General features: G+C 42.4%; 1 protein-coding gene across 1 annotated transcript; it reads right to left on the bottom strand.

Moving 5' to 3' along the window:
* Positions 1 to 227: 227 nt before the first annotated feature.
* Positions 228 to 4,427, bottom strand: LOC140120501 (uncharacterized). Its single transcript, XM_072139519.1, has 3 exons — positions 3,687 to 4,427; positions 1,563 to 2,977; positions 228 to 1,145 (listed from the first exon to the last, which is right to left on the bottom strand). Exons 1-2 carry the CDS (start codon positions 4,417 to 4,419, stop codon positions 1,704 to 1,706), a joined length of 2,007 nt encoding a protein of 668 aa, XP_071995620.1. The 5' UTR covers positions 4,420 to 4,427; the 3' UTR covers positions 228 to 1,145; positions 1,563 to 1,703.
* Between the last annotated feature and the right edge of the window lie 16,605 nt (positions 4,428 to 21,032).

Raw genomic sequence — 21,032 nt, 5'->3', positions numbered from 1 at the left:
TTCAAAATGTCTATGGACGCCAGGCAAACATGCGAGATGCTACCTGTTGGCAGTCCATTTGCGGTAGGTGAAGGAGCCAGAGGCTACCTTCAGTAGGTCTATGGACGCTAGGCAAACATGCGAGATGCTACCTCTTGGCAGTCCATTTGCAGTGGGTGAAGGAGCCAGAGGCTACCTTCAGAAGGTCTATGGACGCTAGGCAAACATGCGAGATGCTACCTAGTGGCAGTCCATTTGCGGTGGGTGAAGGAGCCAGGGGCTACCTTCAAGAGGTCTATGGACACCAGGCAAACATGCAAGATGCTACCTAGTGTGAGTCCATTTGCGATGGTTGAAGGAGCCTGGGACTACCTTCAAAATGTCTATGGACGCTAGGCAAACATGCTAGATGCTACCTGTTGGCAGTCCATTTGCGGTAGGTGAAGGAGCCAGAGGCTACCTTCAGTAGGTCTATGGACGCTAGGCAAACATACAAGATGCTACCTAGTGGCAGTCCATTTGCGGTGGGTGAAGGAGCCAGGGGCTACCTTCAAGAGGTCTATGGACACCAGGCAAACATGCAAGATGCTACCTAGTGGCAGTCCATTTGCGATGGTTGAAGGAGCCAAGGACTACCTTCAAAATGTCTATGGACGCCAGGCAAACATGCTAGATGCTACCTGTTGGCAGTCCATTTGCGGTAGGTGAAGGAGCCAGAGGCTACCTTCAGTAGGTCTATGGATGCTAGGCAAACATACAAGATGCTACCAGTTGGCAGTCCATTTGCGGTGGGTGAAGGAGCCAGAAGCTACCTTCAGAGGGTCTATGGACGCTAGGCAAACATGCGAGATGCTACCTGTTGGCAGTCCATTTGCGGGGGGTGAAGGAGCCAGAGGCTACCTTCAGAAGGTCTATGGACGCTAGGCAAACATGCGAGATGCTACCTCTTGGCAGTCCATTTGCGGTTAATGAAGGAGCCAGAGGCTACCTTCAGAAGGTCTATGGACTCTACCTTTAGGCAGTCCATTTGCGGTGTGTGAAGTAGCAAGTCGCAACCTTCAGGTGAAATCCAGGGGGTGAAGGCGCAAGACGCAACCTGCAGGTCGAGTTCGGTAAATGTCATACATTATGTAGGATACAGCGAGGCCTTGATCTGGAGCGGTGATCTACAGAAACAAAAGAAAATGTATGTAAGTGATTATGACTAAACATGGAGCTCAGGATACAAATATTCATGACACATCTTCTGCTACCATACAAATCCGGAGACCTCATAATTGATTAATTGAAGTCTCTGCTCATTCTAGATTTGGGATTACAGTAGAGGATTCTAAATCACTAGTTAATTCTATGCACATTTATATAGCAATGGCTATGGACACCTATCATTTCATATTATACATCTTACAGGCAGGAGACTCATCTTATTGAGTGGTTACCCTCTGCCTGTCAGTGTGTTAAAATAAGGCGGCAACAGATTATACACATTAATACACAACCAGAAGAAAAATCATTCATTATATACACATCATTGCCCTGCGCACTACAATGAGAAGAGTAATGGATGTCGTCCTACTACTTACCTGCTCCATTGATTATACTATACTGGTGGTGCAAGCTACATGGGCCTCTACATGGGGTTATGGAGGGATTAGGAGATTGGGATGAAGAATTAGGCTGGGAGCAATGGGCCATCCACCACCATTGTCCTTGGGTTGTTCTTACTATTTGGATGACCATCTGCTAAAGAGTGTGGCCACCCACTTCCTGGTGATGACAGGGTGATACTGTGTTGACCATTCTGGACATACAAAGCTGAACTGGTTGAACATTTTTTGGTACTTAGATTTTATGTAGTGTGGTGGTTCAGCATAGTCCATAGTATCTTCCACATTGAGGTCAATGGCTTCTGACCTCAGGATCTCTGGTGGTGGCATCTTCCTAGCTTCCACATCTTCCCAGTTTATATCAGAGAAGAATTGATGTTCCCTGATGTCTCCTTTGACTCCAAGGCGATGGAACTGGTCTTTGCACAACAGTCCTTGTAAAATGCTGACTGTGTCAGGGGGAAGAGACTCTGGGAAGTGTGGTTCATGATTGAGGACAGATTGCTCCAAATTTCTTGGTCCTTCTCCAGGGAATGGATACCTTGCTGTCACCAGCCCATAGAGGATGACGCCAATGGCAAAATAATCCACGGCTCTCCCATGTGGTAAGCCAAGGATCATTTCTGGGGCTGCAAATCCTGCCGTCCCCCTACAGTCATCTGTAATCCTCTTAGCAACGCCTTTCACAGCCAGGCCAAAATCAGTGATTTTGATATGGCCTTCCGTGGTCAGAAGCAGATTTTCTGGCTTTAGATCTCGATGAAGAATCCCTTTGCTGTGGAGGAATTCTGTGCCACAGACCACTTCTGCTATGATGAATCTTACAGTCGCTGTATCAAGAGGACACATTTCTAGGATAAAATCAAGCAGGTCCCCTCTAGTGGCCACTTCCATCACGTAATACACAAAGTTAACCGTGTGGAAGGCACCCAGCCCATGGATGAGAAATGGGCTGGCATGGGAGAGTTGAAGGATGTCACGCTCTACAAAGCTGTAGCCAGATTCAGTGTAATCCCTTTTATCGATGACCTTGATGGCGACACGCTCTCTGCGAATCCTATCTGTCGCCAGGTAGACTTGAGCAAAGCCTCCTTGACCCAGTGAGCGGTGGAACGTGAAGGACTCCAGTGATAGGGGCACGGTGGCAGTGGATGCTTGGGCAGAGGTGCCGGCTTCTACCACAGAGGTGTCAGCTGTGGTGTCCTGGTATCCGCTGCTCGAAGATGACTGTGCAGACCTGGGGAGCTCCTCTCTGGTAGTAGGGTCAATAGAGCTGGGGTCACGGCGGACATCCTGCACAGATCTACAAGTATCCATCTTCTTTTTGCTAGATTGTATGGTGTGCTGTTTCTCTTCATCATCCTTCTGGTCTTCTGTATGTGACATACAGGCTGTAAAAAAGCATATATATATCGTGTCAGTGGAATGAGACATGGCATATTATCACGATTTGTATCCAATACGTGTCACTATGTATAAATGTATATATACTGTCAACCAATCATTGCTTCTTTTAATCAGTGCAGTGGTCACATGGTGTAAACCAGTGATGGCAAACCTTTTGGAGACCGATTGCCCAAACTACAACTAAAATCCACTTATTTACCGTGAAGAGCCAACATGGCATTTTAAGCAGTAACTTATTGCTGCCTGTTCTTCCACATCTTTCAATTGTATCGGCTGCCTGAGACCACCAATACAGTTGAAAGAAGGAAGGAAAATTTAGTCTCTCGTTGTAGCTTCCCTCCAGGGTCTCTCTGTAGAGAAAGAATGGTGGGTCCAGCAGGATGAGCTTCAAAGATAATGCAGTTCTGTAAACACCTTCTCACTTTTCCCGCATATCCAAACAGCCAATGAAGTGTGGCCTGGGAATGCAGGAAGTTTTGGACCTATTTAGTGAACTCTGTCCTGGGACGATTGTCGGAGTGCCCACAGAAACGGCTCTGAGTGCCACCTCTGGCACCCGTGCCATATGTTTGCCACCACTGGTCTAAACATTTCAGCCAACAGATTAAATATCCATATGTACTACATACACCGATCGCGCTATGTGCAATAAACCCCTCTTTTACATAGAAATGATCCTTAGTAATTTCCTACCTTTGCTGTTGGCCATACTATCCTCCATGTTGATATGACTGGGTCCAGGGATCACATTAGAAGGTTCCTCATTGACGATATAGGTCCTTCTGTGTTTGAGACCAGCAATCCACCTCTGTGGTCTTCGGAACAGGGCTAAAAAGCGGCTTCCTGCCTCTATTTCTTCATCCTCTGAGATTTTATTCTCCAGTTGTTCACCATTTTTGCTGTCCTCATTCTGTTTGCTGCAGTATTTGATGTACTCTTCATCCAGGCTGTGGAGCTGCTCCTGGATCTGGTTATATTCTTTCAGGATGACTTGCTCCACCATGTTGCCTGTCTGACGATCCATGTTGTTTCTGACCACCTGGCCGACCCTTAGTAAATTCCTACCTTTGGTGTCGGCCATACTGTCCTCCAAGTTGATATGACTGGGTCCAGGGATCTCATTAGAAGGTTCCTCATTGACGATATAGGTTCCTCTGTGTTTGAGACCAGCAATCCACCTCCGTGGTCTCCGGAGCAGGGCTAAAAAGCGGTTTCTTGGTCTACCCATAGCAATCTCCAGTTTCTTTGGTGCCTGTGGTTGCATTTCTGCCTCTATTTCTTCATCCTCTGAGATTTTATTCTCCAGTTGTTCCCCATTTTTGCTGTCCTCATCCTGTTTGCTGTAGTATTGTATGTACTCTTCATCCAGGCTGTGGAGCTGCTCCTGAATCCGGTTATATCCTTTCAGGATGACCTGCTCCACCATGTTGCCTGTCTGATGATCCATGTTGTCTCTGACCACCTGACTGCGTGTGCTGCCTTTTATACCTTAGCCAGGGGGCGGGACTCCACTATCTTGCTCCGGATTGGTCAATATTCAATGGGCGTGGCTACTTTCCTGCCTCCTGATTGGACAGTCAGCTGGAATTGATCTGGCATTATGATGTCATCAGCCATTGGGGGAGATTCTCTGTCATTGTGACATCATCATTCATGTCCTTTACAGTATGTTTACTGCATTTGGATTTATGTATGTGTGTACATACTGCATACACTATGTATATGTTACATGGTATATTAATATTGTGTATGTCCTGGTTTGGTTCCATGCACATCACACACACATCACCTTCAGAAGAATACATTGAGAGAATTAACCCTTAAATTTTCTTCCCCTTTGGCAGTAATTTATCTCACTATGTAGCCACTAATTAAAGCTATAATGAGAAAGGGTGTAACATACCGAAACTTTGCCAGTTTTGGAATAAACTCTTCTTCTTTTTTTCCTGTTTGGATCTGGAGTGCTGCTTCTTTTTTGGATTTTATGGATAGATTAAAGTCAGTAGGTACATGGGAATTTTATACTGTATATTACAAACGCCATTATGTTTATTAAACATCCAGCAAGTGAACACAGCCTAATATGGCGCTCATACTTATCACCACATTCTTTCACTATATTTACATCAAACTGACCTTCTATAAATACATTTGGGCTCATTTACTAAGGGTCTGCGGACCTCATTTTTGTCGGGTTTTCCGTCGATTTCTGAGTTAAATGGCAGCACTAAAAATTACAATTTGTCCCACTGATAACAAGCCCTAACACATCTCTGTTAACGTAAGAATGTAAAAGTTATTGCTTTTGGAATGAGGGCAGTAAAAAACAGAAATGCAAAATCAAAAAAGGGCTGAATCCTGTAAGGGTTAATAGAAAAAGATGGTATAAGATCAAATCACTGTCACGCAAAGAAGGCAATGGGGGGCATGGGAACTTTATTTGTGCTTGTTGTTTTCTTTTTCTATTTGCTTTTTTTGCCACTTTTGCTATTGTACACCTTTGTGTGCACCTTGCGCATTGTGCCTCACTTATCCTTTTTTCACTTATGTGTCTTTTTTTTGTTCTTTTTGGGACTTTTTCCAGGGCAGGTGTATTGGAAGGATTTTTTTTCATGGAACCTGTTTTAACATGCAAATTGTAAGTATTTCACAATGCTTTAAATCTTTAAAATTTTGCACATAAACCTGATGGGCATTGAGAGTTTGGACTGTTTATTTCTATAAATTTATACATTTTTGCATATATATTTTATTGAAATTCATTGGCTGCTTCTTATGGTGCAGTCACACATAGTGTTTGAGATGCGTTTTTTAAGAATTGAAGAAGCGCATGTTTTTTACATTTTACCATGCGTTTGGCTGGTTAGAAAGCGTTTTTTCTTCATTGCTGGATGTTTAAAATGTAAAATTGCTGTGAAAATGTTAGCACTTCCAACAATGAAGAGAAACGCTTTCAAACCAACCAAAAGAAGGCAAAATGTAAAAAGGAATGAGTTCTGCAATGCTTTTAAAAAGCATTACAAACCACCCTCATATGTTGTCATCTGCATGGTGTGTGACTAGAGTGCTTAAAAATGAAGGTCAGGGCCTCAAATCCAAAATTTAGAGTAGTGTCCACTCGGGTATCCCTTAACGCCACAGCCCTTTTACGTTTTTGCGTTTCTATTTTTTACTCCCAATTTTCATTAATCTATAACAATGTAAAGAGCTATATTAGGGCTTGTTTTCTGCATAACAAATTGCACTTCATAGTGACATATATAATATTCCATGTTGTGTACTGAGAAGCTGGAAAAAATTCCAAATGAATTCTAAAAAATGCATTTGCACCAATTTCTTGTGGGCTTGGATTTTTCGGCTTTCACTCTGCGCCCCAAATGACATGTCTACTTTATTCTTTGGGTTGGTGCCATCAGAAGATAACAAATTTATTTAGGTTTTATAATGTTTTTAAACATTTACAAAAACCTCCTGGACAAAAAAAATTTAATTTCAACATTTACTGATGCTAATAACTTTTTCAAACTTCAGTGTACGGAGCTGTGAGTGGTGTCATTTTTTGCGGCTCTTGATGATATTTTCAATGATATCATACTAAGAACTGTACAGCCTTTTGATTAATTTTCATCGATTTTTTTCTAAATTGCAAAAAAGTGCTATTTTCGATTACGGGTTTAAACCCCGGAAATAACTGTTATAATATTTTGATAGATCGGAAATTCAGAAACATATTTTGATGTTTTTTGATTTTTACTGTTTACTTATAATTAAATCAGTTCTATGGAGGAAGGGGTTTGAATTTTTACCCCCCCCCCTAGGATACTTTAACTAGGTATGGTAGTATATAGGGATTTATCACATAATAGCATATTAATATATATACTATATATATATATTATGGTCAAGATGGTCAAGACAAGAAAGAAAGAAAAAAAATATAATATAATAAAAATTTATTTTTAAAAGAAAGCAACCATACCTCAAAAAAACACACACCAATCCCTCTCCCATTTTTCACTAGATCCACCCCTTACTGCAATGAGTTTCTCATAGCTCTTACATTTCTGTACCTCTATCAGGAATTCATCACAGGGCGGAATCTCTGCCCTACCCCACTTTCTAGCAATAATCAATCTAGCCAAAAAGAGGAGTTTATAAACCACCAACCTTTTCCTCCATTCTTCTATACCCAAGTCAACGAGACTAAGGAGCAAGACCTGGAATAAATAATTCATTCTCAGGTTATAGGTAACATCTATATAGTCCAGTATCTTACTCCAATAATCCCTTAACTTGTGGCACCCAAAAGCAACATGAAGGAAATCCGCATTCTCCAGGAGACACCTCCAACATCTACAGTCGGCCCTAAGTTTCATTTTAACGAAGTAATTAAATGTTTATTCAACAGTCACCAACATACACAGCATAGCATATTTAAACATACAGATCTTGCAACTAATTAGATGATTGTACCAGTACATAAAATGTCGTCGGCATTTCGTAAACATGTAGGTGTCAACAGGATACATTAGGAAAGAAAAATCTTCCAATAAGGTACTTCTTTCGCCACTTTTACATGGCATTATAAGTAAATATCAAATAACAGAGGAGGAGGAAAGAAAAAAGAAAAAGAAAATAAATAAATAAATAAATAAATAAATAAATAAATAAATAAAAATAATATAATGTACTAAAAGGGAGGCGGTTGAGTGGATGAAATACTGCAAGCGGGAGAAGGAGGCTACACAGTTCCCAGATTCAAATAGTTGGTTACATCAATTACGTAAACTCCTTATGGTTGTGGTAAAAGGCATGTATTAGTAATTTTAACTTTTTAACTTAACCACGCCTTCCATTATTCCTTAAACATGTTACTTCTTATTAGGCCTTGTTCCCACATATATCTTTCATAATTGTAGCATTCATAAATGTTCCCTATTAGTAGATCTGGGGCAGCATAACTGAGAAATTTCCATTGTTTGGCAACCGTGACTCTTACCACTGCACATAGTCTAATAATTCTATACATGTACCACTCGGTCGCATCACACCACATGTGTAGGGTTGTTGCTATGTCCGTACACCCCCTCCAACAAAATTTTTTGTTCTTCCTGAAAAAGAAAATCCCAGCTCTTTTTCCCATCTCAGCATATATGGGAGTTAACCCCTATAATATTGATAGATGAGATCACTATATGCTGCTGAGGTACCTGCCTTTGTACTAGATGCCTTCATATATGTAATGAATCAAAGCCTGCTATGTGCTGGCTCCTCTGGGAGGTCTTTTAGTAGCTGCAGTAGGGATCTCAGTCTAATTTAAACCAGTCCGATACAGGTAGGTCGTATTCGCGTCTCAGTCATAGGGGATATAGTTTCCATTTTTCTTTTTTAACTCAAGCTTGTATCCACCCTGACAAATCAAGATTTTATACTCGGTCTTGTACAGACATTAAAGGAAACCTACAATTTCAAATGGTAGGTGTAAGCTGTAAACACCGAGCACCAGCTCAGGGTGAGCTGGTGCCGGTGCTTTTTAAACTTTATAGCAGAGGCTGCTTCGGCGCTGCGTGCGGTACGGTCGCGCGCAGTGCCGAAGCAGTTTCTGCTATAAAGTTTAAAAAGTGTTAAAACCGCGATACCGCGGTTTTAACACTAACGAAACTAAGCACCGGCACCAGCTCACCCTGAGCTGGTGCTCGGTGTTTACAGCTTACATCTACCATTTGAAATGGTAGGTTTCCTTTAAGTCTATTTTATATAGGGAAAATTTTATTCTGTTTTTAAAAAGTTTACAATATTTACTCCAGATATATAACATTGCACTTGTCGTTTCTAAGATGTCCCTTTCTATAATTCCTAATCTTTTTCTCCCCTTTAGTTCCAAGAAATGGCCTAGCAACAAAGTCCCGTCTTGGTCCCATCGAGGCGGCACTCCTGCTTCTGGCCGAGGCCGCGCGAGTACCCGCTCACAATGGTGCACGCGCCCGACTCTTCCAGAATTTAAAGGGCCAGCGTCCTCCTTATTGGCGCTGGCATCCCGGTTCTGCTATATAGCTTGGCGACTCCCAGCATCCCCTGCCAGATCTTCAGGTCATTCTGCTGAAGGGAAAGTCTTCCTGAGCATTTCCAGATGCCTCCGTGTTCCTATGGTGTTCCCGTGTTCCTGTGGTGTTCCTGTGTACCAATCCTGTGGCGGTCCTGTAATCCTGTGGCGATCCTGTAATCCTGTGGCGGTCCTGTAATCCTTTGGCGGTCCTGTAATCCTGTGGCGGTCCTGTAATCCTGTGGCGGTCCTGTAATCCTGTGGTGGTCCTGTAATCCTGTGGCGGTCCTGTAATCCTGTGGTGGTCATGTAATCCGTTGGCGATCTTGTAATCCTGTGGCGGTCCGGTTATCCTGTGGCGGTCCGGTTATTCTGTGGCAGTCCGGTTATACTTTGGCGGTCCGGTTATCCTAGTGGTCATCCGAGGTCCTGCCAGCCATCCATCCAAGGTCCTGCCATCCCGAGGTCCTGCCATCCCGAGGTCCTGCCATTCCGAGGTCCTACGATCCCGAGGTCCTGCCTTCCCGTGGTCCTGCCTTCCCATGGTCCTGCCTGCCCTGTGTCCCTACCTTGGATGCACCCGTGGAGTGACCTGGTGGCTCCCCGCCGCAGCAAGACCATCCCACTTTGCGGTGGGCTCTGGCGAAGACCAGGAGTCCACTAAGACTCCACTCCTGGGGTTGCTGCTGGCATATTTATATCCCGCGGTGGTCCAGGGAGTCCACAAGACTTTAGTCCTAAGGAACTATTCCCCGAGATTGTGGTACTGACCACCATTTTCTAATGGGCTTCAGCAGTGCAGCTTCTTGATTGTGTTTTATACTAGGGAATAGGCCGAGATCCATGAACTTATGTACTTCTCTATTTCCTTAATGACTTGTTTAGTTAGAGGGCGGGAATAAATCTAAGGTTGTACAAAATTACCGGTAGTATATTTTGCTTTACATAGAAAATTCTATCTAGGAGCGATGTCACAATCAGAGAACCATTATTTTACTTTATCTAATAAAAGCTGACTATTGACCCAAAATATATTTAAACCTGTCTGTAATTTCTTGTTCTAATGTAGGGCTCCCGTTGAGGACCAATATATGGCTTTTATTTACATTTACTTTGTAATAGGAAACTGTAGAAAACTCCATAAGAGTAGTGCCTAAGGCCTTAATCCTCTAGCGGATTGGAGCATGAGATTACAATGTTATCAGCGTACAGACTAATTTTATACTCCGGTTTTTATACCCCTTATCTCATTGTTATGCCGAATTGAGCATGCCAACGGTTCAATGAATAAGTTGAAGAGCAGGGGTGACAAGGAGCACCCCTGTCTTGTTCTGTTGCTTAGGTCAAATTTGTCACTAGAAAATCCCATACTAGATACAAAGGCAGAGGGTCCGCTATAGAAGCTCATGACCAAAAGAATAAAAGTTTTCGGTAGGCCAACCTTTACCATAACAGCCCTCATGAAATCCCGGTGTACTCCGTCAAAGGCTTTTTCAGCATCAATTGACAGTAGTACACTGGGAGCCACCGATCTGTTTGCAATCTGCATTAAGTTAATAGTACGTCTGATGGAGTCTCTTGTTTGCTCACATGGCATGCAGCCAACCTGGTCAGGATGGATTGTGGATTCAATTACCGTTTTTAGCCTTGCCTCTAAAACCGTTGAGAATATTTTTATGTCTGAATTTAGAAGTGATATAGGGCGATAATTTTAAGTTTTATCCTTACCTACTTTGGGGATTGTAATTATTGTCGCTTCTAACATTTCCTCCAGAAATTTTCATCCCTCCCTGAAATTATTAAAAAGATTGGTCAAAGGATGGGCATGGGTATCTGCATATTCAGTATAGAATTCATCTTAGAGTTTCATTTTAAATAGACCCTTGGGAGTATAATATAACTGATGAATGAAATTAAATTGTACCATCTTACGGTTCCAAGACTAGGAGGTCAGTCCGATAATATTAACACAATTTTCAATCCTGCTCTGATATTTTTCCCCCACTTGCATATGCCATTTATTCCTTGAGGAATGAACCACCCCTTTCACAAACCTGTGAATAATATATTTATACATCTGAGAAATCACCTTATTCCTTAAACTCGTGCTAATCAAAAATTGTATTCCTACATCCATGCATAACGTGAATCTATCTTTAATCAGCACTGCATTATATGCATGATGCAATTGCATAAACCGAAAATAACCCAAATGAAACTCTGTCAAACGGTTCAAAAACACCTTATAAACACATAATTGTGACTTAACCAAAATTTGTAAGAAAAACCTAACCCCCTTTTTAAACCAGTACTCACAAACTGGAATAGATTTAAATTCACCAAAGTGAAAATTCTCCCATATTGGGGAGAACCACAAAATACCCTCAATACCCTTTAACTTTTTATATGCCCCCCAACATTTTTCAAGTAACCCAGCCATGTGAATATTTTTGTAATTATTAAATCTTAATTCACCACTTTCTAACAAAGAAAAAATAGAATCCCTACTACCCACACTAAGCTCTATTAGTCGAGGAAGGCATTGCAGTTCTTCCTCGTAGCTAAAAAGGCCAATTGTGCAGCCAAAAAATAACCAAAAACATAAGGGACCCCCAGCCCCCCTTCCTTTAGCGGGCAATAAAGAGAGGACAGACCAATCCTTGCCCGCCTCTTCCCCCATATCAAATCTCTAACCAGACCCTCCAGAATTCCAAACAGCTTCTTGGAGAGCCAGACCGGGAATACCGCTAAAGGGTAAAGGAGTTGCGGGAGGAGGATCATTTTAACAATACCTACATTTTTATCCAACCCGAGATATTCCTTCTTAGCCTATTAATAAGCGGGTTAATATTCAGTTCCACATACCTTCCAAGATCTCCAGATAACCAGATTCCCAGATATTTAAAGGAGTCACCCCTTTCTAAACAGGCTATTGGTGGATCTTCCTCTCGTCCCACACCATCTATAGGAAGAAGGACTGATTTTCCCCAGTTGATCTTAAGTCCTGAGAAAAATCCAAACCCATCTACCAACTTAATGGTCTCCTGTATAGAGTTATCTGAACTCTGAATGGTCAGCAGGATATCGTCCGCATACAGGGATATCTTGTCCTTCTCTCTCCCACACCCCCAGCACCTAATCTAATAGGATTCATGAATCAGAATAGGCAAAGGCTCAACAAATAGGCAAAAAATGAGGGGGGAGAGAGGGCAACCCTGCCGGGTCCCCCTGGACAATTGAAAGGGCTCAGAGAGCAGTCCATTGACACTCATTCTCGCTATAGAGGAGTGATACATTATCTTAACCCACTTAATAAATACCCCACCTAGCCCGAATCTATCCATAACCTTCCATAAGTAGCGCCACTCCACCCTGTCAAATGCTTTAACTGCGTGTAAAGACAGGATGGAGCGGTCACCTTTGGTCCCCTATTGCATATCTGAAGACAGTCTATGTAGATTATGCCCCGTATTCCTTGACGTGATAAACCCATTTTTATCCGGATGTACAATGACGGAGATTAAGTTTTTCAACCTAAAGGAAAGAAATTTTGCTAGAATCTTTACATTGGAATTCAATAAAGAGATCGGTCTATAGGAGCACATCTCAAATTCATCTTTATCCTTCTTAAGAATCAATACAATAGCGGCCTCCGTCATTGAGCCCCTTATCGCCCCTTCTGTAAATGCTGCCGCAAACATCGCCTCTAGTATTGGGGTCAAAACATTCTGATACTTTCTATAAAAGGCAAAGGGTAAGCCGTCCAGTCTAGGTGCTGAATATGATGATGAAGTCCTAATAGATTCCAAAATCTCATCTGCCCTTATGGGTTAATTCAATGGCTGTCTCTCTTCCTCTGAAAGACTAGGGATAGGGATTGAATTCAGGAAACTATCTAACTGACTGTCCTTGTATCATACTTCTGATGCATAGAGCGCCTCATAAAAAAGCCTAAAACTCTCCAAGATTGCACTCTGTTTTTGTACAAGATTTCCTGTGGGATCTAAGATTGCATGTACCCCTTGATTACTATCTTTTTTAACCGGTTTACCCCTATCCACATAATTTCTATATCCCATAAAGAAAGCTATATGCTGGGATTTCTCTATCGTAAAAGAGCTGTAAGCCGATTGGGCCCCCAGGAACTTATCTCTATCTGCATCCGAGGACGTAGCCGCCCGGGATTCCTGGCTAAGATCTAACTGAGTTTTTAATTTTATATCCCTCTGTCTGAATCGGATTGAGGCGCATCGGCGCTGGCATGCACGCTACGGAAATCGAGGGCGTGGCCGAACAAAAACCCGACAGATTCGGAAAAACCGCCGCATTTAAAAAAAAAATCTTTCGCGGAGCTTGCACTTACCTTCACTAGGAATAGGCCGGTGAACTCCAGCTCGTTCCGATGCTTTTCAGCGCAGCAGCGCCACCTGGTGGACGGCGGAGGAACTACCTTAATGAATCCCGGCCGGACCCGAATCCAGCGCAGAGAACGCGCCACTGGACCGCGAATGGACCAGGTAAGTTAATCTGCCCCACTGTGTTCACTTGGGCTGAATATTTATACTGGGTACCTTGACCAAACTTTACTTCTGCAAGAGTACCTACAGAGCCACTACAAGGGCACGATCTAACCCTGCCAGGAAAGCATAGTACCATAACATCTTTCACATCAACTGGAACAAATTGGTCAGTCCGATGGAAAGACTCCTAATGGAAAAAAGATGAACAGATAAAACGTCCAACCACGTAATACCTAAATGCACCCAGCCAGATAGTGATGATAAATCAATCCAGTAAGGGGATTCCAGGTAAATAGACAGTTAAGTACAGCATCCAGCAAAAGAAAACAAAAGAGAGTCCAGCAATAAGCTGAGTCCTTTTTCCGTTTGGTAGTTTCAATTAATAAACAGAAGTCACTTAACAAAACTTTCATATAGAAGACGTTGATTAGTAGCACAGCCAGATTAGTAAAGTTAGTAAGCAAAAGCAGGGGGGTAGCAATTGTGTGCAGTTAGAGAGGAAGTGAGCGAACATGCGAAACCTCCACACAATAGGCCCAAAAGGGATCACAACTCCTGCGACACGGAGGTACCTCACCACCAGCTGCATGGACGACCCCTGGACCTCCAGCTCCAGATCAGGACTCCAGACAAGCGGAGCGGCAACGGTGGGCACCGTACAGCCCTCAGGGACATCAAGCGCTCACCAGGTGTCCGTTTCAAGACAGGCTCCCTCCAGCTTGGCCACCGTTCCCCTTTGTATATAGCAAGGCACAACATTCCAACTCCAGCTCTCACCCGTCATTCCGGCCCCCGACAGTCATTCCTGGGTTCATCCACAGCTCCAGCTCTCACTTGGAGCGCCCGACAGTCTGATGCTGGGACCAGCCTGAGCTCCAGCTCTCACCTGGAGCCTATTCTGCAGCCCCGCGTGGATCAAGCTGCGCCCTCACAGCTTCAAGAAGGGAAGAGGCTGCCAAACTGCCGGACCGACTCAGCACCACACCGCCCAGGACAGCGGGGACCTGCCTGGAGCCAGCACCCAACTAAGACGGCCGGTGGCCAGAGAGGCAGGGGGAAGCAACCTCCATTGCGTCGGCAGCCTTTAGCATTTAAGTATTATTTTTGGTTACATTTGTTACCCTGTATGAAAAATATGGCCATCACTATGGCATTTTACTCATGAGAGCTGGTACAAACCCCCCCACTTCTGTCAAGCTTCATTGATTAGCCTAATTGAGCTAGATAGAATGCTATCCATCACTCCAGGAGGAAGAGCCTCAAAGGAATTTCTGCAGATGCCCCGGCACCAAGTGTTTCAGGAGCTTTCTTCCATTTTGTTTGACAACAGACGAAGGGTCCAATACGTTGGTTATGGACAGTTATGAAGTTATGGTGCATCTCAGCCCAAGGGCAATTACATTTTTGGAATTGCTATAGCCAGGTGATCGTATAGCTATGACTAAATAGATTCTACCATTTTTGTCCACAGAGATACAAGGATCTCTGAATGGAACCATAGCAAATGGGTCAGGTTTGGTATCAATGCAATCCAAAGATTCACCCAGATCCAATGAGAACAGAACCATGACAATATCCTTTCCCCTTGAGAATCTAGAACCGCTCCAAGGTTCTGGACCTGATACCAGGTAGGAGGGTCCCTAGAGCCCTCCTGTAGGTGTGCAGGGGTGTGTCTGCGCCTAATATAATCCGAGCGTCCCTGAGACCCAGTGTCTTTTCTGGGAAATCGTTTACCATCACAAGCCCACACAAGGTAACTAACATATTGCATATTGATACTTGTAGTCCTACCCGTGTACTTTTTACTCTGTTAAATTGTATATATATATATATATATATATGTATATATATATATATATATATATATATATATATATATATATATATATATATATTATACTGTTTGGTGCCCTTGAGGCAAATAAATATAAAATGTAACCTGTGTTGCTCTTTTATGTCGATCCACAAATCCCCACATCCATGTCTAGGTTAAATACATGCTACTGGGTTGGTTCCTTACCCTATATAATCTCGTTATGGACCAGGCTTATATTAAAGGAGAGCTGGTGGCGGCTTATTTGGTTGGATAAGGTTCGGTTTCACTGAGGCTGGTGAAAGGGGTCTTTGAGCCATTCAGGATTGTAATATATTGCTGTACTCTATCTGTAGGCTGTGTGGACAACTCTAAATCACTTCCTACGCTCAAAACATCAATGGATACATAAATGCATCTTTCTAGTGATCCAGTGATCAGGTGTTTTCCCCAGAAGAAGCCATAGCATGTGAAACTCGAGTAGGGTGCAGCCCCCGTAGAGGGTGATTATCTGTTTTAATGTTTTAACTCTCGTTGGTGCACTAGGGTTGTGCTTTTTCGTTTTGAGTGCACCGTTCAGAGAAGGTTTGCAGTCTGACAGGCGGAACCTCTGAGTGAAGGATCTATTCCTGGAGGGAAAATGGCAAGCGGAACATCGTTGGCGTGGAACAAGCTCCAATCGAGACAGTGAACTCAGTGGCATTTCAACAGTCAGACTCTCTGAAATTTTTTGGTACTGCCTTCCCAAGAACTGTGGTTTTGCTATAAGCGCCTTGGATCACTGGTAAAGTTTTTTCTGGACATTTTAGAAAGATGCATTTATGTATCCGCTGATGTATTTAGTGGAGGATTAAGGCTTTTTTATGTAGTATAAAAACTCTGCTTGTAGATGCTACACAGTGCCTCTGCTATCACTCTCTGGTGGTTTGGAAAGGGGGAAGAAAAGGTGAAGGGTTAGAAGGTAAAGCAGGTGGCAATGATGGGAGGGGATACCTATGTACTGAGGCTAATTTACATGAAGAATAAAAGCTTCTTGTATTGGAATATATGTATAGATTGCCAAGATAAAGACTGTGTTGAAACCCTAGTGCCTTGCTGTGCAAGGTAAATATGTTAAGTTAGACAGTTTGCTGAGGTCTTATACCAAGAGTATAAGGTGCAGGAATGTCTTTTTGGGATAAGTAATTGACATCTGCAGTTCACCCATGAGAACCACATTTAGATGTTCTGCATCTCTTATTTGGATTCCAACTATGTTCAGGTGTTGACAAAGTACCTGAAGCAGTGTATCCAATACCAGGGCAAATTGGAATGGGGTGGGGTACAACATTTCCTGGTTCCATCCTGTATCCCAAAGGGCTGGGATGTTTTGTAATTAACCATAATCTTGGCACTAGGATAACAATAGAGGGGCATAATAGCCACAAATGAAGGAGAGAAACCTTTCCTTAGCCTGGTGGATAGCAAATATTAATGTCCACATTTAGCAGCAAAATAGGGTGATAACTTGCACACTTTGCATGATCTTTACCATCTTTAGGAAATAGATATGGTGACTTCCAGAGCTTGAAGGGATGGGTTGGTTCTTTTCCAAAGGCATTTTACCATTGTGTTGAGTAAGGGAGATGAGTGGACAGGAATGCACTATAATAGCTGGTGGGTAGTCCATCTGAGACCCTGCATTTCTCTAAAGGAAAAACTGTGAGGACTTTGTCTTGTGTGACCAGATGAGATGTGGTTTGAAGGTCCTCAATTTCTATTGTAGGGAAGCTAAGGCAATGCAAAAACTCATTCATCATAGAAACAGGGCAGGGGTTGAGGTAACTGTATGGAGAGGTCTTAAAGGACCTGTAAAACTGCATGAGTTTGTTTTTGACTTCCTTGTTTTGCTCAGCCACATTATCCTTGTGATCAACAATATTTTAATAAATGAAGCATATTTCCTTTTTGCAGCTCTAGGGAACGTATTTTTCCTCCTATGTTCCCACGTGATTAATATTTATAATGGGAGTACTGGTAGTTGCAGGCTGATTTAACATTGAGATGCTAAAGGGATGCCACGGTGGCTGCCAGGGTAGATTGCGCTTTAATGTGTTCGCGTGAGTTTCCTCCGGGTCTTCTGGTTTCCTCCCACACTCTAAAACATACTGGTAGGTTGATTAGATTGTGAGCCCCATGTGGGACAGAGACTGATTTGGCAAGCTCTGTGCAGCACTATGTAAATAAAGGAATTATTATTATTAGGGTTTTTTGGGGTGCGTTCTGAAAAGGCTTTATGAGATAGAAGATCTTCACTTGTTTGTTTCTTTGCTTTTTTTTTTCCACTGAAACCAAAGGCAATAAATTTGACCCTGAAAAAGACTTTATAGGCTTCCCAGTGAGTAGTTATAGATGTGTCATCAAGGGTATTGAGTTTAAAAGACATCTACCACCAGGACCACGGACTGTAAAACAAGCACACTTACAAGCTGGTGTGTGCCCCCTCTGCCAGAATCTGCTCTTATTTTAGCTTCTAATTCCCTGTTTTTACAAAAAAAAGGATTTAGACATTATGCAAATGAGTCTGGGGGGCTCCAGACTTCATATGTTTTAATGCAGTCTGGAGCCCCTCAGGTTCATTTGCATACTTTTTAGAGACTTTTATTCTTAAAAACAAGGACATAAGAAGCTTAAAGAAAAATGTGTCCTGCCAGAGCAGACATAAACCAGTATGTCAGAGTGCTTGGTTTACAATATTTCATCCTGGTGGAAGATGTCCTTTAAAGTATGTAGTGAGTTTGCTTTAGGTCAACAATGATACAGTAGTTTGAAAGTGTTGCAGAGTAACATACTACATTTCTTAAAAGCATCATAAGCACCAAGGTTTACTGCTTTGCCAGGATTCATATATGTTTCATATTTGTGACTTTTTAACCCCTTAACGACCCTGCCCTTTTTTGTATTTTCATTTCCTTTTTTTCACTCCCCACCATTCAAAAATCTATACCTTTTTTATTTTTACACGTAAAGAGCTGTGTGATGGCTTACAGTTCATATTGATGGTATTTAATATTCCATGCCATGTACTGGGAAAAAAATTCCAAATGCAGAGAAAATGGTGAAAAAATGCATTTGTGTCATTTTCTTGTGGGCTTGGATCTTACGGCTTTCACTGTGCACCCCACATGACATGTCTACTTTATTCCTTGGGTTAGTACGATTACGGGAATACCAAATTTGTGTAGGTTTTATAATGTTTTTATACATTTACAAAATTAAAACCTCCTGTACAAAAAACTTTTTTTTTTAGATAACAACTTTTTCATACTTCATTGTACAGAGCTGTAGGTGGTGTCATTTTTTGGAACTTTTGATAAAGCTTTCAATGCTATGATTTTTAAGACTGTACTACCTTTTGATCACTTTTTATAGAATTTTTTATATTTTTCAAAATAGCAAAAAAGTGCCATTTTCGAATTTGGGCACTATTTTCTGTTACAGGATTAAACACCGTGAAAAAACATTATTATATTTTGACAGATCGGGCATTTTTGGACATGGTGAAACCTAATGTGTTTATGATTTTTACTGTTTATTTGTATTTATATGATTTCTAGGGAAAGGGGGTGATTTCAATTTTTAGGTTTTTTTATTATAATTTTTTAAAACTTTTTTTTATTTTTATTTTTACTATTTTTCTGACCTACTAGGGTATTTTAACCCTAAGTTGTCTGATCGATCCTACCAAATTTTCTTTCTCATTCATTACAATGTGCTAATGGGTTAAAAATAGACAGTCTCGGGTCTTTGTAAGACCCCAGGCTGTCATAGCAATGGATCACCGCTCCCCGATGAGGTCACGTTGTTTGGCATAACACCCGCGATTGGTGCTAGCACTGATTGTGGCTGTTACTGGTAAGTCTTTGCTGCAATATGCAGCAAAGACTTACTGGCTATGGAGAGGGCTCAGCCCATGATCCCTCTCCATGTACTGGGAACCGACGTGCCGTACTATTACGGGTTTCGTAGGGAAGGGGTTAAAATGTCCCTTTGCTAAGTGAAAAAGACATTTTTAATCATTTAACAAACTGATTTCAAAACTACAGCTTGCGTTAAATGTGACTGTACATCTAATATCAAATGGTCTGATACCGCAGTCACCTCATGTGAATGTGAAATGGTCTGATACCGTTATCACTGCATGTATAATATAGGACAGTCTCACACCACTGTTACTGCCTGTCTAATTTCAAATGGTCTCATACTACAGTCACTACCTATCAAATCTCAAAAGCTCTCATAGTCAGTGACTGTCTAATGGTCTCGCTCACAGTAACTGACAGTCTAATGTCAAACAGCCTCATATTACAGTCACCACGTCTTCAAGCAGCAGATTCTGGGCCCCTGAGGGCAGTAGATCACCATTGGTATGGACAAACTCTAGCAAGTCTATACTAGCAAAAAAAATCTATTACATCTGCATCTTTAAGACACAGATGAAATTGACAGGCAGAGACCCATCCATTTACTCTGTTCAGCTTGACACATAATGTCATCACACATGCTGGTTTGTGTTCCTGTACAGAAGATGCACACTCTTCTGTAGACTGGAGAAGAGGAAATGAGACAGAAGCATGGAGAGTGCTGGGGCTGGAGGTATTAGTTTTATTATTTTTTACAAGGGTCTGTATCTACTAGCTATGTGGAGTCATTTCTATATATGCTGCTTATTGGGGTGGGCACTTCCTGTATATCTATCTATGGGGGTTTCTGCTTGTATATTCTATCTATGAAGGAAGATCTTGCCTGCATGTATTATTTACAAGGGGTCCTGCTTATATTTACTATATATTGGAGGGATCATACCTGTATCTATCTGTGGGGGATCCTGAATGTATATATTATCTATATGGGGGATCCGTCCTATATAAACTATTTATGGTGGAATCCTCCAAGTATATACTATCTAGGGGGGATCCTGTCTATATATACTAGCTATGCGTAAAATCTGGGGGGCATAGAGCTTGCGGATCCATATGAGGAGGCAGTCATCCCGGAGGAGTTAAATCTCCCAGGCTACAGGCATGGACACCATAGGGCCAAATAGCAACAGTGTAGGGTGCTTTCCTGAGCTACCTGCTTACCTGTGGTCCACAGAGTTCCAGAATCACCCTTCTAGCAGTCCCTTTCAGATTGTCTAAGTCCCTCCCCAGAGGCGTGGCTGTTTAAGTGTTTAATGATTGGTTTTCACTTAAAGGGGTTATCCGGGTTTTAAACATTACAGAGGGCCAGGCTGGAGTGGACTATTTAAACATAATAAACATGTACCGCAGCCGGTCTTCTCTGTGCGCGGTTTCATTACAAGGGCGCACAGGGAGTTTCCGGCCAGCCGGAAGCTCCCATCCGACACCATCTCCCAGCGCTTTCAACACTGAGAGATAGGGACGAATGGGAGGAGTCGGCCACATCGTGGACCGGAAGCTCCCTGTGTGCAGCTTCTGTGCCCCTGTAAACAAAGAGTTCCACGGATCAAAGGGACCACGGCGTGGGACATTGGCGGCGCAGGAGGAGGTAAGTACACCTTTATTATTTTTAAACATCCCTCCCCAGCCCTGCCCTCAGTAAATTTTAAAACCTGGATAACCCCTTTAACAAAGGCGGCCGCAGCTAGGACAGAATCCCAT

This window comes from Engystomops pustulosus, chromosome 3, assembly GCF_040894005.1.
Source record: "Engystomops pustulosus chromosome 3, aEngPut4.maternal, whole genome shotgun sequence".
Lineage (NCBI taxonomy): Eukaryota > Metazoa > Chordata > Amphibia > Anura > Leptodactylidae > Engystomops > Engystomops pustulosus.
This window is presented reverse-complemented; position numbering and strand designations above follow the sequence as displayed.